General features: G+C 43.4%; 1 protein-coding gene across 2 annotated transcripts in view; it reads right to left on the bottom strand.

Annotated features, from left to right (window-relative positions):
• Positions 1-19,227, bottom strand: part of plpp3 (phospholipid phosphatase 3) — a 38,821-nt gene that overhangs the window by 5,889 nt on the left and 13,705 nt on the right. Inside the window, exons 2-6 of one of the 2 annotated variants that reach the window (XM_061684825.1) lie at positions 11,288-11,445; positions 8,845-8,937; positions 8,575-8,762; positions 7,419-7,476; positions 3,406-3,582 (exon numbers count right to left, since the gene is read on the bottom strand). In XM_061684825.1, the coding sequence (XP_061540809.1) occupies positions 3,406-3,582; positions 7,419-7,476; positions 8,575-8,762; positions 8,845-8,937; positions 11,288-11,445 (674 nt within the window). Of the gene's footprint in view, positions 1-3,405; positions 3,583-7,418; positions 7,477-8,574; positions 8,763-8,844; positions 8,938-11,287; positions 11,446-11,722; positions 11,878-19,227 lie in introns of both variants that reach the window. The other variant, XM_061684826.1, reaches the window with a different exon arrangement.

Raw genomic sequence — 19,227 nt, 5'->3', positions numbered from 1 at the left:
AAATGAACCACTGCTCACTCAGCCACCACTACTCCAGGGCCAATGCAAAGTCAGACTTTTGTTACCATGGCCACTAGGGGCTGAGCTAGGGGGTGGCTCGGGTCGACCAAAAAGGAAAAATGTTAATCATGTATTTCCATTTTCTATGACTTGAAATTAGAACAAAATTGAGTTTGACTAACAGTTTGGAATGCATCATGTGTGCCTCCCATTATGTTCCACTGTAAAACCAAATTTACATTCAAGCCTGTTGAAACATACTATGATTATGTCATTATATTCTCCATCTATAGCGCTCATAAGATCAAAATGATGACATTTTTGTCTGCACAGACATTAAACCACATCATATGTCGACGAATCACTTGGAGTACATTTACACTGGGATGCGGCCTCGCTTCTGTGCATGGTGGACCCTCTTCAAAACAATGTCATCCACCGCAAAAATCGCACGCACACTCGGTGACCTTCCTCCACTACGCTTTGACATTATTTTGACGAGACGACTCGTGTTTTTGTTCGCTCCAGAGTCAAAATAAATATCGACAGAGCCGCGCCGGGCGTGTTTGATGTGCTGCATTTCTGCACCCGGGAGGATTTATTCCCTCTGGGGTCGCCGCCGCTGCCGCTCGTCGCCTGTCACGTCCTCGCTGCACCACAACTAGTCACATATGTGCATGTCTGCCATCGGGTCCAATCAGCAGTGGTAGGAAAAATACTCACACTGTACTAAAGTAGAAGTACAGATCCTTGTGTAAAAAAATACTGCCCTTCCTGACACAACCCACCCAGGTTTCATCAGAGTGTGGTCTGGCACTGGCCAGGAATGAAACCCGTCGACTTTAATTAAGTAAAAGTAAAAAAGTACAGACTCTGAAATGTAACTTAGTACAAAAGTATAAAGTAAAAATGTAGTTTTTTTTTTGTCAATTAGATACAATACAGTAACCCAAATTCATATTTTGTAGGGCCCTGTTCAAAATAATCTCAATCTACCGAAGTTTTGCTGATTAAAGGCTGATATATTCTTAAATTCTCATGAAACAGTAAACGCTGTCAAGTGTCGGAGTCACGGATAATGATGTCCTTACGCTGTTTGTCCGCAACATGAAGCTCTTGCTCCATTTAATCCGATACGCATCTTTGCTGAGACGGGTGACGTAGTTGCCCCAGTCCTCGTGCGACTGTACGAGAACACCGCAAACATTTACAACAACCATGGTCGATTATGTTACGTACATGCTGCAGAAGCTCCTGAGGATGATATTGATTTTACAGCAAAATCAGCAACATGTAGAGATGGAGAACAGTAAATCCCATGTTCTTAAATCCTTGTTCTTCTGTGGGGTCTATTTATGGTTGGCAAACAAGCTAAATGGTAAATTAGCACCATCAACTGATATGATACTTTCATTGCAAGGAAACCAATGTGAATTGATGGTGGCCAGATGTTGTGAAGTTTGCTGGCGACGGCTCGTATCTCCAAAAACTCGTAAGTCAAGGGACCTGTATCTCGAGGCCCAATCAGAGGGGGCTGTCACGGATGTGTAAAGCTAACATCATCACCTTGATCTGCAGCAGCAAGCTTTGTGTGCATATTTCCATTTCTTGGGGGGTAGTTCTGTCAAAGATGATGTTGTCCAGGAGTTGATTAAACCACAAGCATTGCAGTCTATTGTTACTGCACCAAGCAAGCCATGCTGGCACTCAAGGACCGACCCCGTACCGCGAGGCAACATGTGTCCATGCGCTGTGCCAAGGTCGGTCTTGGCGCCACGGCTCCCCTCTTGCGAAATTTTTATGAATCTAATCCCTTCCGCGATGGACGAAGACAGGGCTTGTGTGTGTGCGTGCGTGTGTGTATGTGTGTGTGTGTCTGTGTGTTCATACTTCTCCCCAGAGGCAGCCGAGTTAAGCCAAGGGGCCCACTGTGTCGATAGCTCTGCCAAAAAAAAATCCCCCTAACTGAAATAATTGAACAACCTCATTCCTGTTTCAAAGGCTTATCGTCTTTGTTATTCCTCTCCTCAATTTTGGCTGCATTTCGCCCTCCTTCATGATGATAATTATGATGATGAAAATTCTTCTGGGGGTGTAATTCACCCTTTCGCCGAGAGTGGACACACACGCGCATGCACCGGCAAACAAGCTCCGCGCAATGTGTTCTTCATTATAGGAAATCGCCTTCTCCTCACTTCACTGGTTGCTCCTTTCCAGTCGTGGCCCATTGGAGCAGAAGCCGTGCGAGGGGAGGAAAGAGGAGGTAAACTCGGCTGTAAGCTCGATACTGAATAATGTTGTGTTTGATGTGAATGCGTAGAGCCTCAAGCAATTATATTTATCATAGTTTACATTTTTACATCGCAAAAACTAACATCTAACCAAGCTTAAGTATCTCAAATCAGGAAAAATATGCCTTTTGTTCTTTGTCCGGGAAGATAGGTCAAAGTTTGCTTTGTTGAGGTTAAAGTTAGTTTGCTCAATGGTCCGCCCCCTATATCCGGGGGCGGACCATTGAGCAAACAATTGAAATTTCCAAAGGTATCCTAAAAACTGATTCATAGTGTGCTTCAATTTAAAGCAAAAATCTTAATAGGTATAAAAACATGTTATTGAGATTCTGTAACTAGTTATGAGTAAACTTAGCTTAAAATAAGAAACACCATAATTCTATAGGTGTAGGTAGTATAAATACATTCATTTTCGACATCGTTAGTGTTTTTAATTTTTGAGGCGAGCTGTGTTTATTTGTCTTGCTAAGTCCAATTTTCCTGTTCTATTGGGAGATAATATTGCTTAAATTAAGTAATATATTCCTCCTTTCACGATTTTTACCTTATATTTTTAAGCCCAGTTTCTGCAGTCTGAATAAGGTATTTACCTTCTTAAAGGGGATGGTATTATTTCAAGAATTTTGCTGTAGCATTTGATGTTGAGCATTTGTTTTCTTCAAAATTGGAAAATAATTCAAATCTCCTTATTTCGACTAGTTAACTTGTTTTAAGTGTAGCGTACTGTTTTTAAAAAAATATTTTGCCTCCTACTGGAGGATGACTGCATTAACAAATGCATGATTTAGCACATTTTCCAACATATTGAGAAAACAATTCATAAATATTTTCCATATATTAGTACAAATCTGTTTATTTTAAGTATAATTACACTAGTTTTAAGATTTTGTAGGCTAGCTATGTTTACTTGTTGGAAGAAATCTTCCCAAGACAAATTTTTCTACTGTATAATCGGATAATCATGCTTACATTAAGTAATATATTCCTCATTTCATTACTTTTCCCCTCATTTCCTTAAGATGGGTTTTTGCAGTGTACACTGTCATCTCCATCACTGCATTAACACTACACTGTCCCCATGAGGATATGCTCAGAGAAGTGTGTCAAGACTCACTATGCAGTAGGCCACCAGGGCTCCCTGCACGAAGCCTGCCAGCACATCGGTGGGGTGGTGCTTGTGGTCGGAGACGCGCGACAGGCCAGTGTAGAACGCCATCATCAGCAGGGTGAACTGCAGCAGGGGGCGCAGGAGACGGGCGCCGCGCCAAGTGAACCGGGACTGGAGATAGAACTGTAAGAGAAAGCGAGGATTACTGATAGTAACTTCACAGTTGAGTGTGATTTGGCAATACTGTACAGCAGGTGTGTCAAACTAATTTTGTCACTGGCCAGATTGGAGTCATGACTTCCGTCTGAGGGCCGTTATGACTGTGAACGCATATAAATGAATTAGATATGCAACAAATTGATGGATAACTAAAAAAATCTTTGAAATAAGAGGCCTATATAAACATGTTTTCAACTATTACAACATATCTTTTAAAAGGGTGATGGGTAACAAAAAATGCTTGCAATATCTCAACAATATTAAAAGTGAAGACAATTTACAATTTCGATATTTTCGGAAGAAACGAAGTCGACGCACATCATTTGCTTTCGCGGGCCACATAAAAAGATGTGGCGGGGCAGATCTGGCCGGCGGGCGATGAGTTTGGAGGCGATCCCAGCTTACTTTGGGACAAAAGGCAAGAATAACACCTGGTCTGAAAAAAAAATAAAACTGATATCTTGTAACTGTCAACTTTTTAGAAGTTTTATTGTTCATTTTAGAAAATACTGTGCCATTTTTTCTACTTTTGCAGTGTTAACATTTATTAAGGATGAACCGATTACGTTTTTGTTTTTTTTGCAACCCAGTCCGAGTCACTTGATTCTGAGTATCTGACAATACCAAATCTCAACCCGATACCTCGACAATGCATTAAGAAAAAAAAAAAGAACACATCCAAGTTGTCTCAATTTTTTGGGGAAAAAAGTATCCTAACATTTTATGTGGCTATAAGTCTAGTGCAACAGTGGTGCAAACCAAGTCTTGAATTCTTAAAGTCTTAATATTAACTAAAATCTAAAAAAATAAAATACTTCCTCTTTACTCCTTGCTGTAAATCAACGTTCCACTGTATGTCTCTTTAAGACGAAATTACTTTACAAGCAATTGTGTACTTAAACAACTCTCCATACACAAAACTTTTTCTTTTTCTAAAAAGCTAATTTCTAACAACTGTCATCACTGGCAACAGGAATGCTTCAACTCACTTTCCACTGTTGACGTGTAGCCATGTGTATGCACACACGTGGCTGTGATTGCACGGCCGCTCATTACGTATTCTCGCATCGCCTTTCTCACACTGCATCTGCACGTGTGGGCCAACTTGTTGCGGGCGCGAGAAGTCTAGACCGAATTCGAGTGGACATGGCCGAGGAGAAGTGTAGAGCTTCGCACACTTTCAACTGCCAGTGACCTGGATGGCTCTACATGCCAGCTGTAAAAACATCAGTGCTAAGGGGGGGAGAAAAAAAAGACGGAACCGCAGAAACACACACACACTGACGTACACCATTTTCAACAGTATCTATCCTGACTTGAGGTAAACGGATGCAGCTCTCGAGGAGCTGGGGGGGGGGGGGGATTTTTCCACCGTATTCCCACACATACTGTAAGGGCGAAGTGGTGAGGTCAGACGAGGTGCCTCAGACATCCTCTCGTTTAACCTTTGCTTCCTGTTTCTCACAGAAGTGGGTAAAGCCTCCGCCAAGGTCTGCCCGACCCATAAAGCCTGACATGTGTGCGTCTTATAATCAGTCACGCTAGCAATATCGGCAGACAGCCACAGCTGCCTCCACGCCAACCGAGAGCCCTGCTAGGCGTGGACCCTAAAAAGCTCCTGCGCGTTTCCTCTCGGACACTCTATCATTGTTACTTCTTCTGCGTTTCGGAAAGGGAGGAAGGGGATCCCTCCCATCCCTCCCAGTTGTAGCGGAGATTGTTTAGACTGCAGACTTCCTGTGCGGCGGTTCTCAGGTAGTAAGGGTGAGGACGAGCCAGCCGCAGTAAGCCGGCAAGCCCTCGGCCGTCATCCTAAACCTCTTGACTCAAAGGACAATTTGTTGAGGGGCGATGATTGAGGCTTAGGGCGGCACACCAGGGCGTGACTGGAGCCCAAACAAGGGTGGTAAAAAAACAACAACGTAAAAGTCCGACAGATATTAGCAGAAATGTTTGTCAATTTTTATTTAGTTACATGTGAATAGCTCAGAAGAAGAAGTCTCCATTTTCTTTGTGACTTTACTAAAATTAGTTTTTACTACGCAATCTAGAACCAGATATGTCTGCTGGTATGTCGTTGCTAGTAGGGTAGGAGGGGGGACGTCTTAGAAGCAGCATTGTGGAATGTCAGAGTAGAAAAGGACCCGCAAAACCTCTGAACCGCCTCAGACTCTCCCGAAAGGCGCTCGTGTCACCCGAACGATTTGACCTGAGAAGAACGACAATAAAAGACTCCCAGATTCCCATGGCGGAGGCAGACAAAAGCGACACAAAGTCTGGTGGTTCTGAAAAGCCATCCAGCCCATTCCGGTAACATCTTCTCCCCGCTGCCTCTCTGGTTGCTTTGTTTCAAAGAGTGCATTAAATGAAAACACACACAAGAAAGGAGAAAGACTGAGGCTGTGGGTTTGTTTTACACGCTCTTTTTTCCCCCCTCCCCCGTCTTCACACCAGGCTGCGAAAAAAAGGCATAGCTGTGGTCAGGACCGCAAATATCACGTGCATGTTGTTTCTATTTGTCCGACAAATGTTTGGCTCTTTTACAGATGGTTCTCTGGGAGGTATAACCTGCTAAAACAGGGACAGACAATGTGCACACTGAATAAAACACGCGAGGGGACCATTAAAGACAACTGCCAACGCACCATCTCTGGAGGATGTTCAAGTTTCTGCTCAAACCTCATCTGGCATAGATTCTTCCCAGGATGTGTTTCCTGGGTGGGCGGCTGTTGTTTGGGGGTGACAGCCACGCTTTGGTGGATATGTTCAAGTGGTATTTTGGTGTAGAAATTAACATGTTACCAGTTTTGCTTCAGTTTGCAGGTGGTTGGGTTCCATGCCGCATTGAATACATCAGTCAAACACTGACAAACAACAAAGGAGATAGACGAGGATCTCCTGTATTTACTTTTCGGCCACAATAAGGAGACAGATGTGTTCGAGAGGAGACAGAGGGCCACTACACCGAAGTGGATACTGTGAAGCATAAAACTGCAATGCACTGTAACAGGGTAAGCTAACATTAAGCTAGCATGTGTGTTTATTTATTTCTTCATTTGTTCACAGGTTCTATTTATCGAAGCAATCCCCTCACTGATTTTGGTTTTTATAATGGGTCTTTTATCAAATCCATGATGGCAGAAGTCAAGCATCAAATCAATCAAACATTAAAATAATAATAATAATAATAGCTTAGAATTAAATGATTAGAAGTCTTTTATGGAGTACTTTTTTCTCACCTCCTTACCAGTTGTAATTACAGCCCTTTTTCTTCTACACCAAAGTAAGAACACTAATTTGAATATTATGCACTCTGGCGGTATCTCAAGTTAGCAGACACATGGTTCTAGTCTGCCATTTGTTTTAATTTTTTTTTACTTCCTCTCTCAACATGGAACAGCTGAGTTTCCTGAAGTGTTTTCACAACTCTTATCCTCTCTCTGTAACGTGGAACATGCAAAGGTCAGTTTTCTGTGTGTGTATGTGTCTGTGTGTCAATGTAATATGCACCTCTGGCAGCACGAGATTCCGCCAGGGAGCTGCACCCCCACCCCATTAACAGGTGGATGGAGGGATGTAAGAGGGGGGTAGGAAGTGCACTGGCAGCGGCCCTAAAGAAAACAGGTGGAGTGTATCCATCCATCCCTGAGAGGAGGATGTTTTTTTCCTCAATTTCATTAGGGCGCCGCAGCCTTCCTCCTACATGTTGGCTACAATCAAAGTATTGTGTCTTTATCTTGTCCGTGTAAGACCGCCCCCAACACCATCCAAACTTCACCCTCTACAGTAGCGTTACTTACCGCCAGGTAGAGCATGGAGAACATGGAGAAAGAAGCGTGTCCAGAGAAGAAAGACTTCCTGTGGAAAGAAATATCCTCACAGTTAAATAGAAGAGAATATGCAACAGGTTGTGCTATAATCCTTAACCAAAGAAGTCATATCAAGACAAAGGACAATAACTACAATGCAAAATCAAGGAAAATTCAAGGAAAAAGCGCACTATTCATGTTTAAGGCTGAGTTACTATTGAATATATATTTGAATATAAAGCTAAATTTAATAAAGTGGAAAAAAACGACATAAAATCAGTTTACCTTAGGACACAGGTGTCAAACTGGTGGCCCAGGGCCCAAATCCGGCCCGCCACGTCATTTTATGTGGCCCGCGAGAGTATGCATCGACTTTGTTTCTTGCTAAAATATAAAAATTCCAAATTGGCTTCACTTTGAAAAATATCGAAAGATTGCAAGCATTTTTTTTGTTACCAACCCCACTTTTAAAATAAAATTGATTCATACTGTAGTTGAACAAACAGTTTTTACTGGCTTTTGATTTCAAAAGTAATTATCCATTAATTTGTGTATATGTCATAATATGAGGCAATCATACATTCATATGGGTTTGCAGCCATAACGGCCCTCCGAGTGTAAACATAACTGCGATGTGGCCCGTGACAAAAAATTAGTTTGACACCCCTACCTTAAGAGATCAAACATGTACTGTGATGTTACATAAAGGAGATGATTAAAAAAAAAAAAAAAAAAGATTCTTCTTCCAAATTTTTTTTTAGACTAATAATCTGGTCCAAATAATAGCAGCTCATGTGAAAGCATTAACTGTCTTTTCAATGACATTAGTCTAGGAGGCAAAATATGTCATAACCTAACACCAAGGCTAACCCTAACCTCTAACCCAAACTCTAAACCCTAACTGAAGAAGATACCATTTTTGACACATACAAACCCTACCACATGTCATTACACACATATGAACCAGGACCCTAACCCTTAACCTAACCCAAACCCCTAACGCTAACTAAGAAGAAGATATTTTGGCCAATGTTGAGATGTAGAGTTCTCAAACACGCAACATTTGAACATGATCCTACTATACTGTAACTGTGATCAACGGATGACTATGGAGGCAATTTATCACAACTGCAGCATTTCCACCCACCTAGCCTCTTGCACATCACTCTGCTTGCCGCTGCAGGTGTACTCGGTGATGTAGCCCAACGAGCAGTTGATGGCGATGAAGTCCGGCTTGCACACGTCTAGGAAGTGCGGCCTCAGGCGGCCTACCGACACCTTGGCAATGTCTGTGAACGACTGGCTGATGGCGCAGCCGAAGATAAACACGCCTATCTGCAGGAGGACAACATGTTATTTTGATGGAGAACGCAACCTGTAGCCTTGGTTAAGCATACTGTATGTGTCGAGGACTGACCTGTTTGTAGAATGCTGCCACGTAAGGGTTCCCCACGAAGGACTTAGTCCCCTCGTGCAGCTGGTGAATCCTGTAGGATTCTCCGATCACGATCTACAAAGAGAGGACTGGTTGATCTCTAAGGGATTGGCCGAAGCATTGATGCAGACGACCACGCGGTATGACGTTGACTCATGCAAGAAACACAACTTATCTCAAAACGACAAGAGAGTGACAACCACACAAAGACACACACATAGAGACACAATGAGCATGGCCTGCCTTTCCCTCAGGCAGTTTGGATGTGATGGGAGATTATTAACGAGTGTTCAAGAATGATGGGCCTTTAATGGAGATGGAGGAAGCCAAGGCGATGGAAGTAAGAAACCCCTTCCCCCTTAGGTGTGTCTTTAGGTGTGATTCGCCTGAACTGACAAAGAGCGTTTTATATACAGTTGAAAGCACTACTGTACAAAACTCCTCTACTGTAGGGTTAATATCTGAACCATGAATGGGGTGACTTTGATGGTACTTAAATTGTACTATTGGTCTTAGCTGGGGTGGACGAACCCCCCTGTGATTGCTGTGGTATTCCAGCCAAAGTGGTTTTACATAGCCTAGGGCCCCATGAAAAGGCCCCGTCGGTACTTGAGGAGGCTTAAGCCCGAACTAGCCGTCGAGCCACAGGGCCTGCCAATCACGTCCACACCTCCAGGGGTGTCTGACTGACAGGCTGGCCACCCTCCATCTTTAAAACCACGTCCCCCAGCACGAGGCTTCAGTCTCTGAGAGTAGAGAGTACTGACCTGACCATCCCATCGAGGCTCAGACATCCTATCAAGTCGATGCTGATATGTCTTGTTTGCGTATTATACTAGCACAGTGTGTGTTAGGCCTGATAAACACACATATCCCTGCCTGATGGGTGGTCAGCTGGTGGGCTCACAGCCAGAGCAAACAAACACTGAGGTTTATTGGTGTGTTTGTGCTATTGTCTTTGAATCGGTGGAGATTAGAGACCTAAGAGGCCGATACGGTCCTTAACAGTCCTTAACAATTTTGGACTATCACCATTAACATTCAGTCTTCTTGCAAATGTGTGCATACTGTTTTCTGTAAAGGACTGGGTTTACCTGGGCTTGTCGGCAACCAATGCCGCTGCAGGGAATTCCCTCACGGCGTACACAGAATGGCGCATACACCGTATAGACTTAAAGGAGCGCCGTCGGCATGGCAGCAGACGCCACTAATGGAGCACAGCTGCGCGGGACACGCCAGCTTTACCCACACATAAACATGTAACGGGCTAAACTGTTACAAGCACACCATCTCCTGGTTCTAATAACCAGAAGAGCTGAGCTAGTGCTATATACTGTATGTGAGTGTGTCTGTGTGTCTCAGTCTGGGAACTTTTGATGGGAGTCTATGCTGCAAAGATCATCTAGCCTGACCACGTGCCACTAATTGACACATACAAACCCTACCACATGTCATTATAGTATGTTTCCACTAACTCTGACACTCATTTTCGCCCTTCCCTCGCAACACCAAAATCAGTGGAACAGCAGTTGAGCCACGGGAATGTAGACTTCACGCAAACTTGGGCTACCAGCAACTCAAATATGGAACGAATGGGACAAATTTTACCCATCGTGTCACGCACGGGGGCACTGGGGACCGGCATATGAGTGGGAGTTGTAAGACTGGGTCAGGAACTTTAAAAAATCTCTTTGGTGTTTGGCAAGCACACACACAGAAACACTTTTTTGACGCTTGAGGCAGGGGTGGGGGCTTTCTTACTACCACTGACTCACTTGGAGATACAAATTAGAAACAAATAGCTTGGATGATTCAAAATGGATGGAGTATGACGGAGGACGTATGGAAGGAGGAGGACATGTAAAGCACATATATAGCATAGGACTGCATGATAACATACTGGCAGAGATGGGATCAAATCACATATGTGCAAGTCTCCGGTATGTCTCTCTTAGATTAAAGTCTCAATCAAGTCCATAGTGATTTTTGTCTTGGGTAAGTCAAGTCACGAGTTAGCCCAAGTCCCTAGTCAAGTCTTGGGGTAAGTCAAACCCCAAGTCAAGTCAACTTATCAAAGCAGTCTTACCTGCAGAGTCTGGTCTTCTTAGAGAAGACCAATGAGCTAAAACAATAGTATTATTAGTCAATTTATGTAAACTTTCTGCATTTATTAAAAACACCTCATCATTTCTCAAGTCAAGTCCCGAGTCTTTCAATCTCTCGCCAAGCCGAGTCTCAAGTCTTTTAGATTTTGTAAAGTCACAAGTAATCAAAACAGTGACTCAAGTCGACTTGAGTCCAAGTCACAATGACTCAAGTACCCATCTCTGGACTAAGGTGGAGCTGCTATCACTTAATGACTAGTTGAGGGGGGTAAAAGACTTAAATTGAAGGAGAAAACAGGGAGGTGTGCAGGTCGACTTACAGAGATGATGGCAATAAGAATGCCAACACCACAAAGCATGGCATCGCTAATGGTGTCGCCCTCTTTTTGGGGGTAGCGGATGGACTCGTCCGAACAGTAAAACCCGCGCTGGTACGGCTTTATGGTGCTAGTCTCAATGATCAGGAAAGGCAGGCTAGCTACAAAACAGAGAGAGGGAGAGCAAGACAGGAAGGAGAGAGAGAAAGCAACAGGTCAGTGACACGGACATAAACAGGAGGAAGCACAAGGAACGCTCCAGCACTAGGGTCTCATGGACTATGGCAGAAGTGGGTGACTGCAGGATGTCGTCTATGGCCGGTGACTAATTTTCCTTGTATAAAATTTTATAGTCTAAACGTTCTTAAGAAGCCACCGTTTCTGCCTTCCATTGTTCCCCAATGCGGGGGACGCTCGTTGTGGGGTTGGGCCACTTACAGACACCGCGGGCAGTGTCAACCCAACAGAAGTGAGCACCGAGGAGCGCACGGTGCTGTTCTTGTAGGGGTATGTCAAGCTGGAGTCGCCGCAGTAAAACCCTCTCTGGTATGGACGAATAGAAGTACGGTGCAGAACCAGGCTGGGCAGCATTGCTACACACACAGACACACACACACACACACACACAAATGGATGGATGGATGATGACACACTCATACACATCTCCATTGGGAGTCATCACCTGCTGCATGTCAACTCACCTGTAACCTGAAAGGAAAACATATTAAAGAGCCCACAGGTGTTTGTGCGAGCAAACGCGATGTTTACGCAGCAAACACTCCAGCTGCTCTGATGACAGAACAACACTGAGCTATTTATCTTTTAGCAGGAGACCCTCAGCCCCCTCCAAGTCCATACCATCCTGGCAAAGCAAACAGATACTCAGGAACAGGGAGGTCCAGTTAAGTTCTCTGGGGAATTGTTTACAATGGTAAATCCCCAGTATAGTTTCTGTATTTTTAAAAATGGTCATTGGCCCATTACCATTGTCGAGCGGAAGTGACAATTTTGCTGACCTATCAAAAGATACCAGTGCCTCCGCATGACCACCAGTTTCATACTATTATGGTGAGTCGTGATAAGTGTTTGGCAAACATACACTTTTGACAGTGGAAACAAACAAGTATCAAGCTGAACTGAACTGTACTGCGCTGCACTCCTGAGGCTTTAAAAGGACCCTGTCAATACATCTTGGAGTTGAATGTTTTGGGTTAGAGGAAATCAGTATGCCATTCCATTTGGGACTTTCTACCTCAAGACAGAGTGTCGCAAAAAAATGTGCTGATAGACTTCAGAAACAGCAGCACGGTGGAGTGGTAGTCTGTGTCAAGTGTCAAGATCTCCGGGTACTCCGGCGAAGACTGTGTGAATGTGATTGTGAATGCGTATTTGTCTATACCTGTATATGCTCTGTGATTGACCAGCCTATCACACAAAGTCAGCTGGGGTAGCTCCAGAACCAGCTCACCCGTAATGAAGACAAGCGCTGTAGAAAACGGTTAGATTAAGGCCTCACATACCACAAAAGATATCAAAACATAAATCCCCAAAATCCTGGCGTGCAAAGCTTGGCTTCAAATGTTATGGGAATTTTAATATGTGTGCATAATAAGGCAAACAAATCCAAGCCCACCCAAATGTGCAACATTTTTGTGCATGAGAGCATGTTTGGTGCTGCAACGGCTCATAAATAGAAGGGAATGAAGAGTCCGAGGCGTCCCGAAGACTCACTGACATTCGACGCCAGACACGATTCTTCACGTCTTTGAGATTTGAGTCAAAGCAAGAGCCTCACCCCACCCCCCTTTGGAGGGAGTCCAGATTCGGTTACTAGGTCCTTTTCCTCAAAAAACACGCCAGCAACCGTGTCTCCAAAGGAAGAAAAAAAAAAACAACAACTCAGCTCACATCTGATCCAGAGCCACTTTGCATGCAATGCTTTGACATCTGCTCCCACTTGGAGGAGGAATGCATTGCCTCTGGTGTCAGACTGACCACTGACTTAATAACAAAGGTACATCTACTTGAGCATTCAAGTGGCTTGCACATTTGGGCTGCATTGTTTGCTCAAAGTGAGCCCGGGTGCGGAAGATGTCAGTAAATGTAGTCTAGACCTTTTACGGTAATGACACTACAGCAGGTGCACGTATCAGCCAGAAGAAGACTTCTTTTTTATGCCTGGTCTTAAAAATAACAATTCCCACAATAATTCAACAACACACACAACAAACAAAACCTAGACTCGCGCTGGGCAAAGAATGGCCTCATTCTGTTATTTTTTTTATTTTTTTTTTTTAAATCCAGCTCACTTTTTCCAATTTTTCCAATATCAAGAGAATTTTTTTTTCTGTGTGTGCATTAATGTATCCCCCTTTTCCCTAAAATTGGCTTATTACATTTTAGTTTACTTTCTATTCACTTATCTCATCCATCCATCCATTTTCTGATCCGCTTATCCTCACTAGGGTCGCGGGCGTGCTGGAGCCTATCCCAGCTATCATCGGGCAGGAGGTGGGGGACACCCTGAACGAGTTGTCAGCCAATCGCAGGGCACACATAAACAAACAACCATTCCCACTCACATTCACACCTAGGGGCAATTTAGAGATGTCAATTATCCTACCATGCATGTTTTGGGGATGTGGGAGGAAACCGAAGTGCCCGTAGAAAACCCATGCAGCCACAGGGAGAACATGCAAACTCCACACAGGCGGGGCCTGGGATTGAACCCCGGTCCTCAGAACTGTGAGGCAGACGCTCTAACCAGTCGTCCACCGCGCCGCCACTTATCTCATTAAGTAATTAAATAATTCAATAATGTAGTTTTAGTAAAGTAAGTAATGCATAGTTTTTATCATTAAATATGGTCAATTATAATAGATTATTTTTAAACATTTAACAATAAATATACTTTGAAATTCCTATTTCATTATCAAAAGAAATTATTTTAAATATTTTATATACACATTTCAATTTTTTTTTATTTTTATTTTTTTTTACCTCCTCTACGAATTACCTATTTCACCACTGACCTAGACCAAAACATCCACTTGCACTTTGAAAAAAAACAACAACAAAAAACTACTGTTCACCAACAAATCTGACAACCTCAATTTTTGGGGGCAGCTGAGTTAGCTGTGCATCCTGACATAATGTAATCAGTTTTTTTTTTTACTACAAGAAAAATAATCACATTTTAAAAGCCCCTTTAAAAGAAAAAAACATAGCCTTTGGATGAGGTCAAGGTGTAGATTTCATCGATTGCTGGTAAACTCCATGTGCTGTAGAGCACTATGTGATCAACGAAAGCTCAAGAGCCTGAGAGGTCAATTGTTTATGATGCCTCGAGAGAAACCTGGTGGTTCGTTTGTCAAAGGGCAGCAGATGGGATAGGCACCTGCGCAAACAGGGCGCAGTGCCAGGGTTCAGCGGGCCTCCTGGTGGAGGCCCATTCGGGGGCTTGGGCCAGACTTTGATGGTGACTTATGAGAAGAAAGGCAACTGCAGGATTCTGGTGCGGATATTCATGTGAGTCGTTTAGCTTAATGCCCGAGTGAACTTGGCAGCACTTTAATACCTTAAACGCAGTGAAAACAGCAGTGGGCGTTGTGCTAATGCTCAGCGCAAAGCCAGTACCGCTGGGTAAACACTCATCACGAGTTGAATCGTTTTCTTCTGTGTGGTTGCGTGAGGGGAGCGGTCCAGGGGAGGGGGTTCAGGGGATTCTCATGCTAATTCTCAGAAGGGAAAGAAGGTTAGTGCTTTAACAGACATGAGAAACACAACCGCACACGCTAACTAATGCTTAGTGACGCGAGGACACCATGGGAAACTTGGTAGCCGCCTCAATGAACAGAAAGTGAAAGCAAGCTTTTGAAAATAAATGAAAGGCTCTCTTGTGTCTGAATTCCTTGAGATGCCAAACTTGTCTACGCCACCACCGTGTATTGTTTATCTGAAAAGTTACTACCGAGCGGTACAGTTCGTTTTGGAACTGTAGCTGCCAATCTGGCTTGTGTTTCCACCACTGTGGGATAGCAGCGTATATGGGCTTCCTATTCCATTCCCATTGTTGCTCCTGAGTGAACAAATGATTGCTGTTGGTACCCCATAATAATTTGGCCCAAAACTGGTAAAAATGGTATGCTTTACGTAATGGGTGTGCCATACCAAGCTGAAAGAAACACTACTGCCGATCTTAAAACACACACTTAATAGTAATCAGGCCAAATTTGAGCATTTTCACACCCATCCGATCAAACTCCACGAAGGCCTGATGGCTCTGAAATCCTGAGTGATTATCCTGTCGTGTGGGGTGTTTTAAGGGTGATTTTTCACCCCCAATCTACTCAGAAAATGGTCAGGGTTGGGAATCATTGCAAACTACTAAGAGCAGCAAAAACACACATGGTGTTTTTTTTTTTTTTTTCTTGTCATGAAGTTTAAACGCCAGAAGCTGGTGGCCACAACTCATGGCAACATCAAAAATCATCAGAAATAAGGCCATGGATGGAAAATATCTTGCTTCTCGGAATCTGTTGCGTCGTCACCATGAATATTTCCTGGTTCACGTTCTTCCCTGTCACTCCTGTCCCTGTTTTTTTCTGCCTTATGAGACCCCAATATCTAAATCAGTCAAGAGCTCAATCACGGTTGACTTTGCCTCTCTCTATTTACGTCTTTTTTTAATTCATTTTTCTACATTTTATCATCATCCGCAAAGGCTAAAAAATTAAGGATTCTAGGATTAAGGATTCACAGGGGAAGAAACATGACCTCCTTTATTGGGGTAAATAGTGAGTGACCTTCGCAAGGCCCGCTGACCGGACTGAGTGGAAGAGTGATGGGGGGTATGGCAGCGGCAGAAAACAACAAAAGGGGTGGTAGGGGCGAGGGGGAGAAAGAGAAAAGAGGTGGGCCGGCCTGTTGGCAAAAGCCTGCTGTGCCTCATTGAATTAAAAAACGTGGTCATGTCATGAGGTCAGTAGCGCTCAGTGACACTTGAGATTCTCCTGGGTGAGAAAGAGCTCGAAAACAGTCCGGCCTCTCACCAATGTGGTCTAGGCACTCTCTGACGGCGCCATAATTCTTCACGGCAGAGTCTGGAGAAAAAAAAGCACAGAGTGCGGAAACACACACGGAGTGGGTGGCTGGTCCAGTCGGGGAACGGTTCTATTAGTCTTATCAGATGCGGTCATGCAATTCTCCCTTGAAGTCCGTGAGGGGAAACCACTGCGGACCACTCGACATCACTCCGAACCCATTTCCCCCACCGACCCAATACAGAGAGAGAGGCAAAGGGAAGTTGAGAAGGAGGCTGCTTGAAGTGGTATTTATGTGCGCAGGTCATGGCTCGGTCTTTCAGACCGTGTGACTGCCATCCACTCAAAATCCACTCACATGCCTGCTGCATGTACACTCCGTGAAAAAAAAGCAGATTACAGTGTTCCACTGCTGTATTGCGGTTCATCGTTCACACCCCCTGCCGTATGGGTTTGTGAGCGTGAATGGTGGTTTGTCTATATGTGTGTTGTGCTTGGCTGGTGACCAGTCCACTTATTGTCTGGTGGTTGCGACAGAAGTCTTCTTTGCACACTGTTCGTAGCCTCAAAACATTGTATCATATTACCATGGTAAACCGAGGACCCCCCTGTACCAACATAACTATTTTGCTCCAATATACAACAGGGCCCATGTTTGTTTACTTGATATTTGACAGCTTGCGTGAAGCAGATTACATAGCCAGTGCCCATTTGATTGGCTTTGGGGTTAATTTTGGTATAGCGGGAGTCAGATTAGCGGTTTGGCTCCCTTTCAAGTCTCAAACGCTTCATCCCGCAGACACAAAGAAAACAAAAATACGGTTTACGACTGTGCTTTATCCTCATTTCCACTATGTGGGATGGCTCATTTCAGCTCAATTTGGTTAGGCAAAACTCTCAAGTCTTAACCTCCAAGTTTCAGGCGAGTCCCCACTAAAGGTCAAGCAAGTCAAGTCAAGCCATTTCTTGGGTTAGGCCAGTCATAAGGCAACTCTTACAATCGTTTCATAGCCGCTTTGCACTCGGTATCTTCACTTGCGTTAGTTAGTTGTACTCTCACATTCACAATGATGTACTGTAGTTTTTAATGGTCCCATACTTGTCTCAAGCGTGTAGCCTTTTGTCTATTACTGTATTGTCTTCTCAAATGCATAACTGACATGAATCTTGGGTCATGTTTAACCGGCTATTGGTTAGCTAAAGCTAGTGACGTGAACGTAGCTTACCTGTCTTCGTGGGTTTTATAAGTGACAGATGAAGTTAGATGTCGTAGTGTATCTTGAGTTGCAAAGTTTTTCTATCAAAATCATAATCTTTGAAACCAAAATTAATCATCTTCGGACCTCCCTCCGTGATATTTTCTCCCGAGCACCATAGCATACTGGTTGGTTGCCAGTTTTGCGGACGCTACAAACAAAATTTTATCTTTCAAATACAATGGCACACTATCTTGAAAATTAAGATTTTCAAATGTTTTCAATTAATGTAATTTAAGTAAATTGGATCTCATGAATACCAAGTCAAAGTGAAGATGAAACAAGCAATTCCCAAATTCTAAAATTGGCGATTTAAATCTGACTTGACTCCCCAACCTCTGGTAAGCAGGAGGACAATAGCGTCGTCACATACCTTAACAGTGTGACATCATAATAGGCTGCGTGCTGACGTGACGTGTAAACAAGAAAGCGACAGCTTTAAATCCGCCTTCACTCATAATCCAGGGTCAACAAACAGCAGCGTATCGGTACGGTACCACTGCACTTGTTTCCCCCAATAGAAAGTTACGGAATTCAGTGGAAACCCAAGTTTGTCAACAGTGCATCAAGTTGGTTGTCCTGGTTCTATTAAACCGACAATACTTCCCAGAAGAATTTGCAAACAGTAGACGGTCTTATGTGGGCTAACGCTCCAAGTGGATTCCCCTTGACATGATACAAATATCCCCATGGAGCAGGGAAAGTCTTCAGCCCTGATCAGCACCCTTCTGGGCCTGCTTTTCACATTTTAAGAGGCTTTGGTGGCTTTCGGGAGCAGAATTAGAACGATATATTATAGTGAGCGTCAGCCAGAGCGAGAGGTGACTTGGGGTGGTGAGAGAGGCGGAGCCAGGTGGAGGAAGCCATATCGTGGTTTGCCCGAATGGAGGATTTCCTTCTCCCGCCTCTCAAAACGGGACATGTGACCCGTGCCGAGAAAAGAAGAGGCGGGGAAAGAACAACTGGGTGGAAGGTTAGCAAGGGGCGGAGGCCGCTCGACTTCATCTTTCTCCACTCAATCAAGCTTTCCCTTCTTTGTCCTGAAATCAATAGCTCGTAGCTATGTAGAAAAACATGACACTGACGCCTGCTCTCGCTTCGTGGTATATTGTACAAAAAAGTAGCTGTAGTTAGTGTAAATTATACAAGTAATGTGGACGAATTGCAATTTTTTTTTAAAGATATCCCCCATTTTTCGCAAAACCCCCACTTATTCGCGTATTTTTATTTTTTTTTACTCAATTCCCGGTTTTGTTTGTGTTTTTTGTGGGGAATTATTTTTTTTTCATGGCAATTATAAGAAACATCAAGTATTCGCTGTCCACAGTAATTAGTTGGAAGCTTACACATTTTGTTTAATCTCACTTAGTAAGATTTTGTACAAAAAAATCGCTGTAATTAGTAGAACGCTAACAAATTTAGTCTGTTCTTGTTTAGGATTTTGTATATAATGTAGCTGTAATTTGTAGAAAATGTACAAAATTTGGTATCTTTTATTTTTGTAGGATTTAGTACAAAATGTAGGTTTGATTAGTAGAAAACGTTAAAAAAAATGTTCTTTAGATTTTGGACGAAAAGCAGAAAACTCACTTCATTGGGTTTTTTTGGTACAAAAAGTAACTAATTAGTTGAAATTTAGATTTGT

This window comes from Phycodurus eques, chromosome 8 (assembly GCF_024500275.1).
Source record: "Phycodurus eques isolate BA_2022a chromosome 8, UOR_Pequ_1.1, whole genome shotgun sequence".
Taxonomy (NCBI): domain Eukaryota; kingdom Metazoa; phylum Chordata; class Actinopteri; order Syngnathiformes; family Syngnathidae; genus Phycodurus; species Phycodurus eques.
The sequence above is the reverse complement of the archived record's forward strand: the minus strand, read 5'-3'. Positions and strand labels throughout refer to the sequence as shown.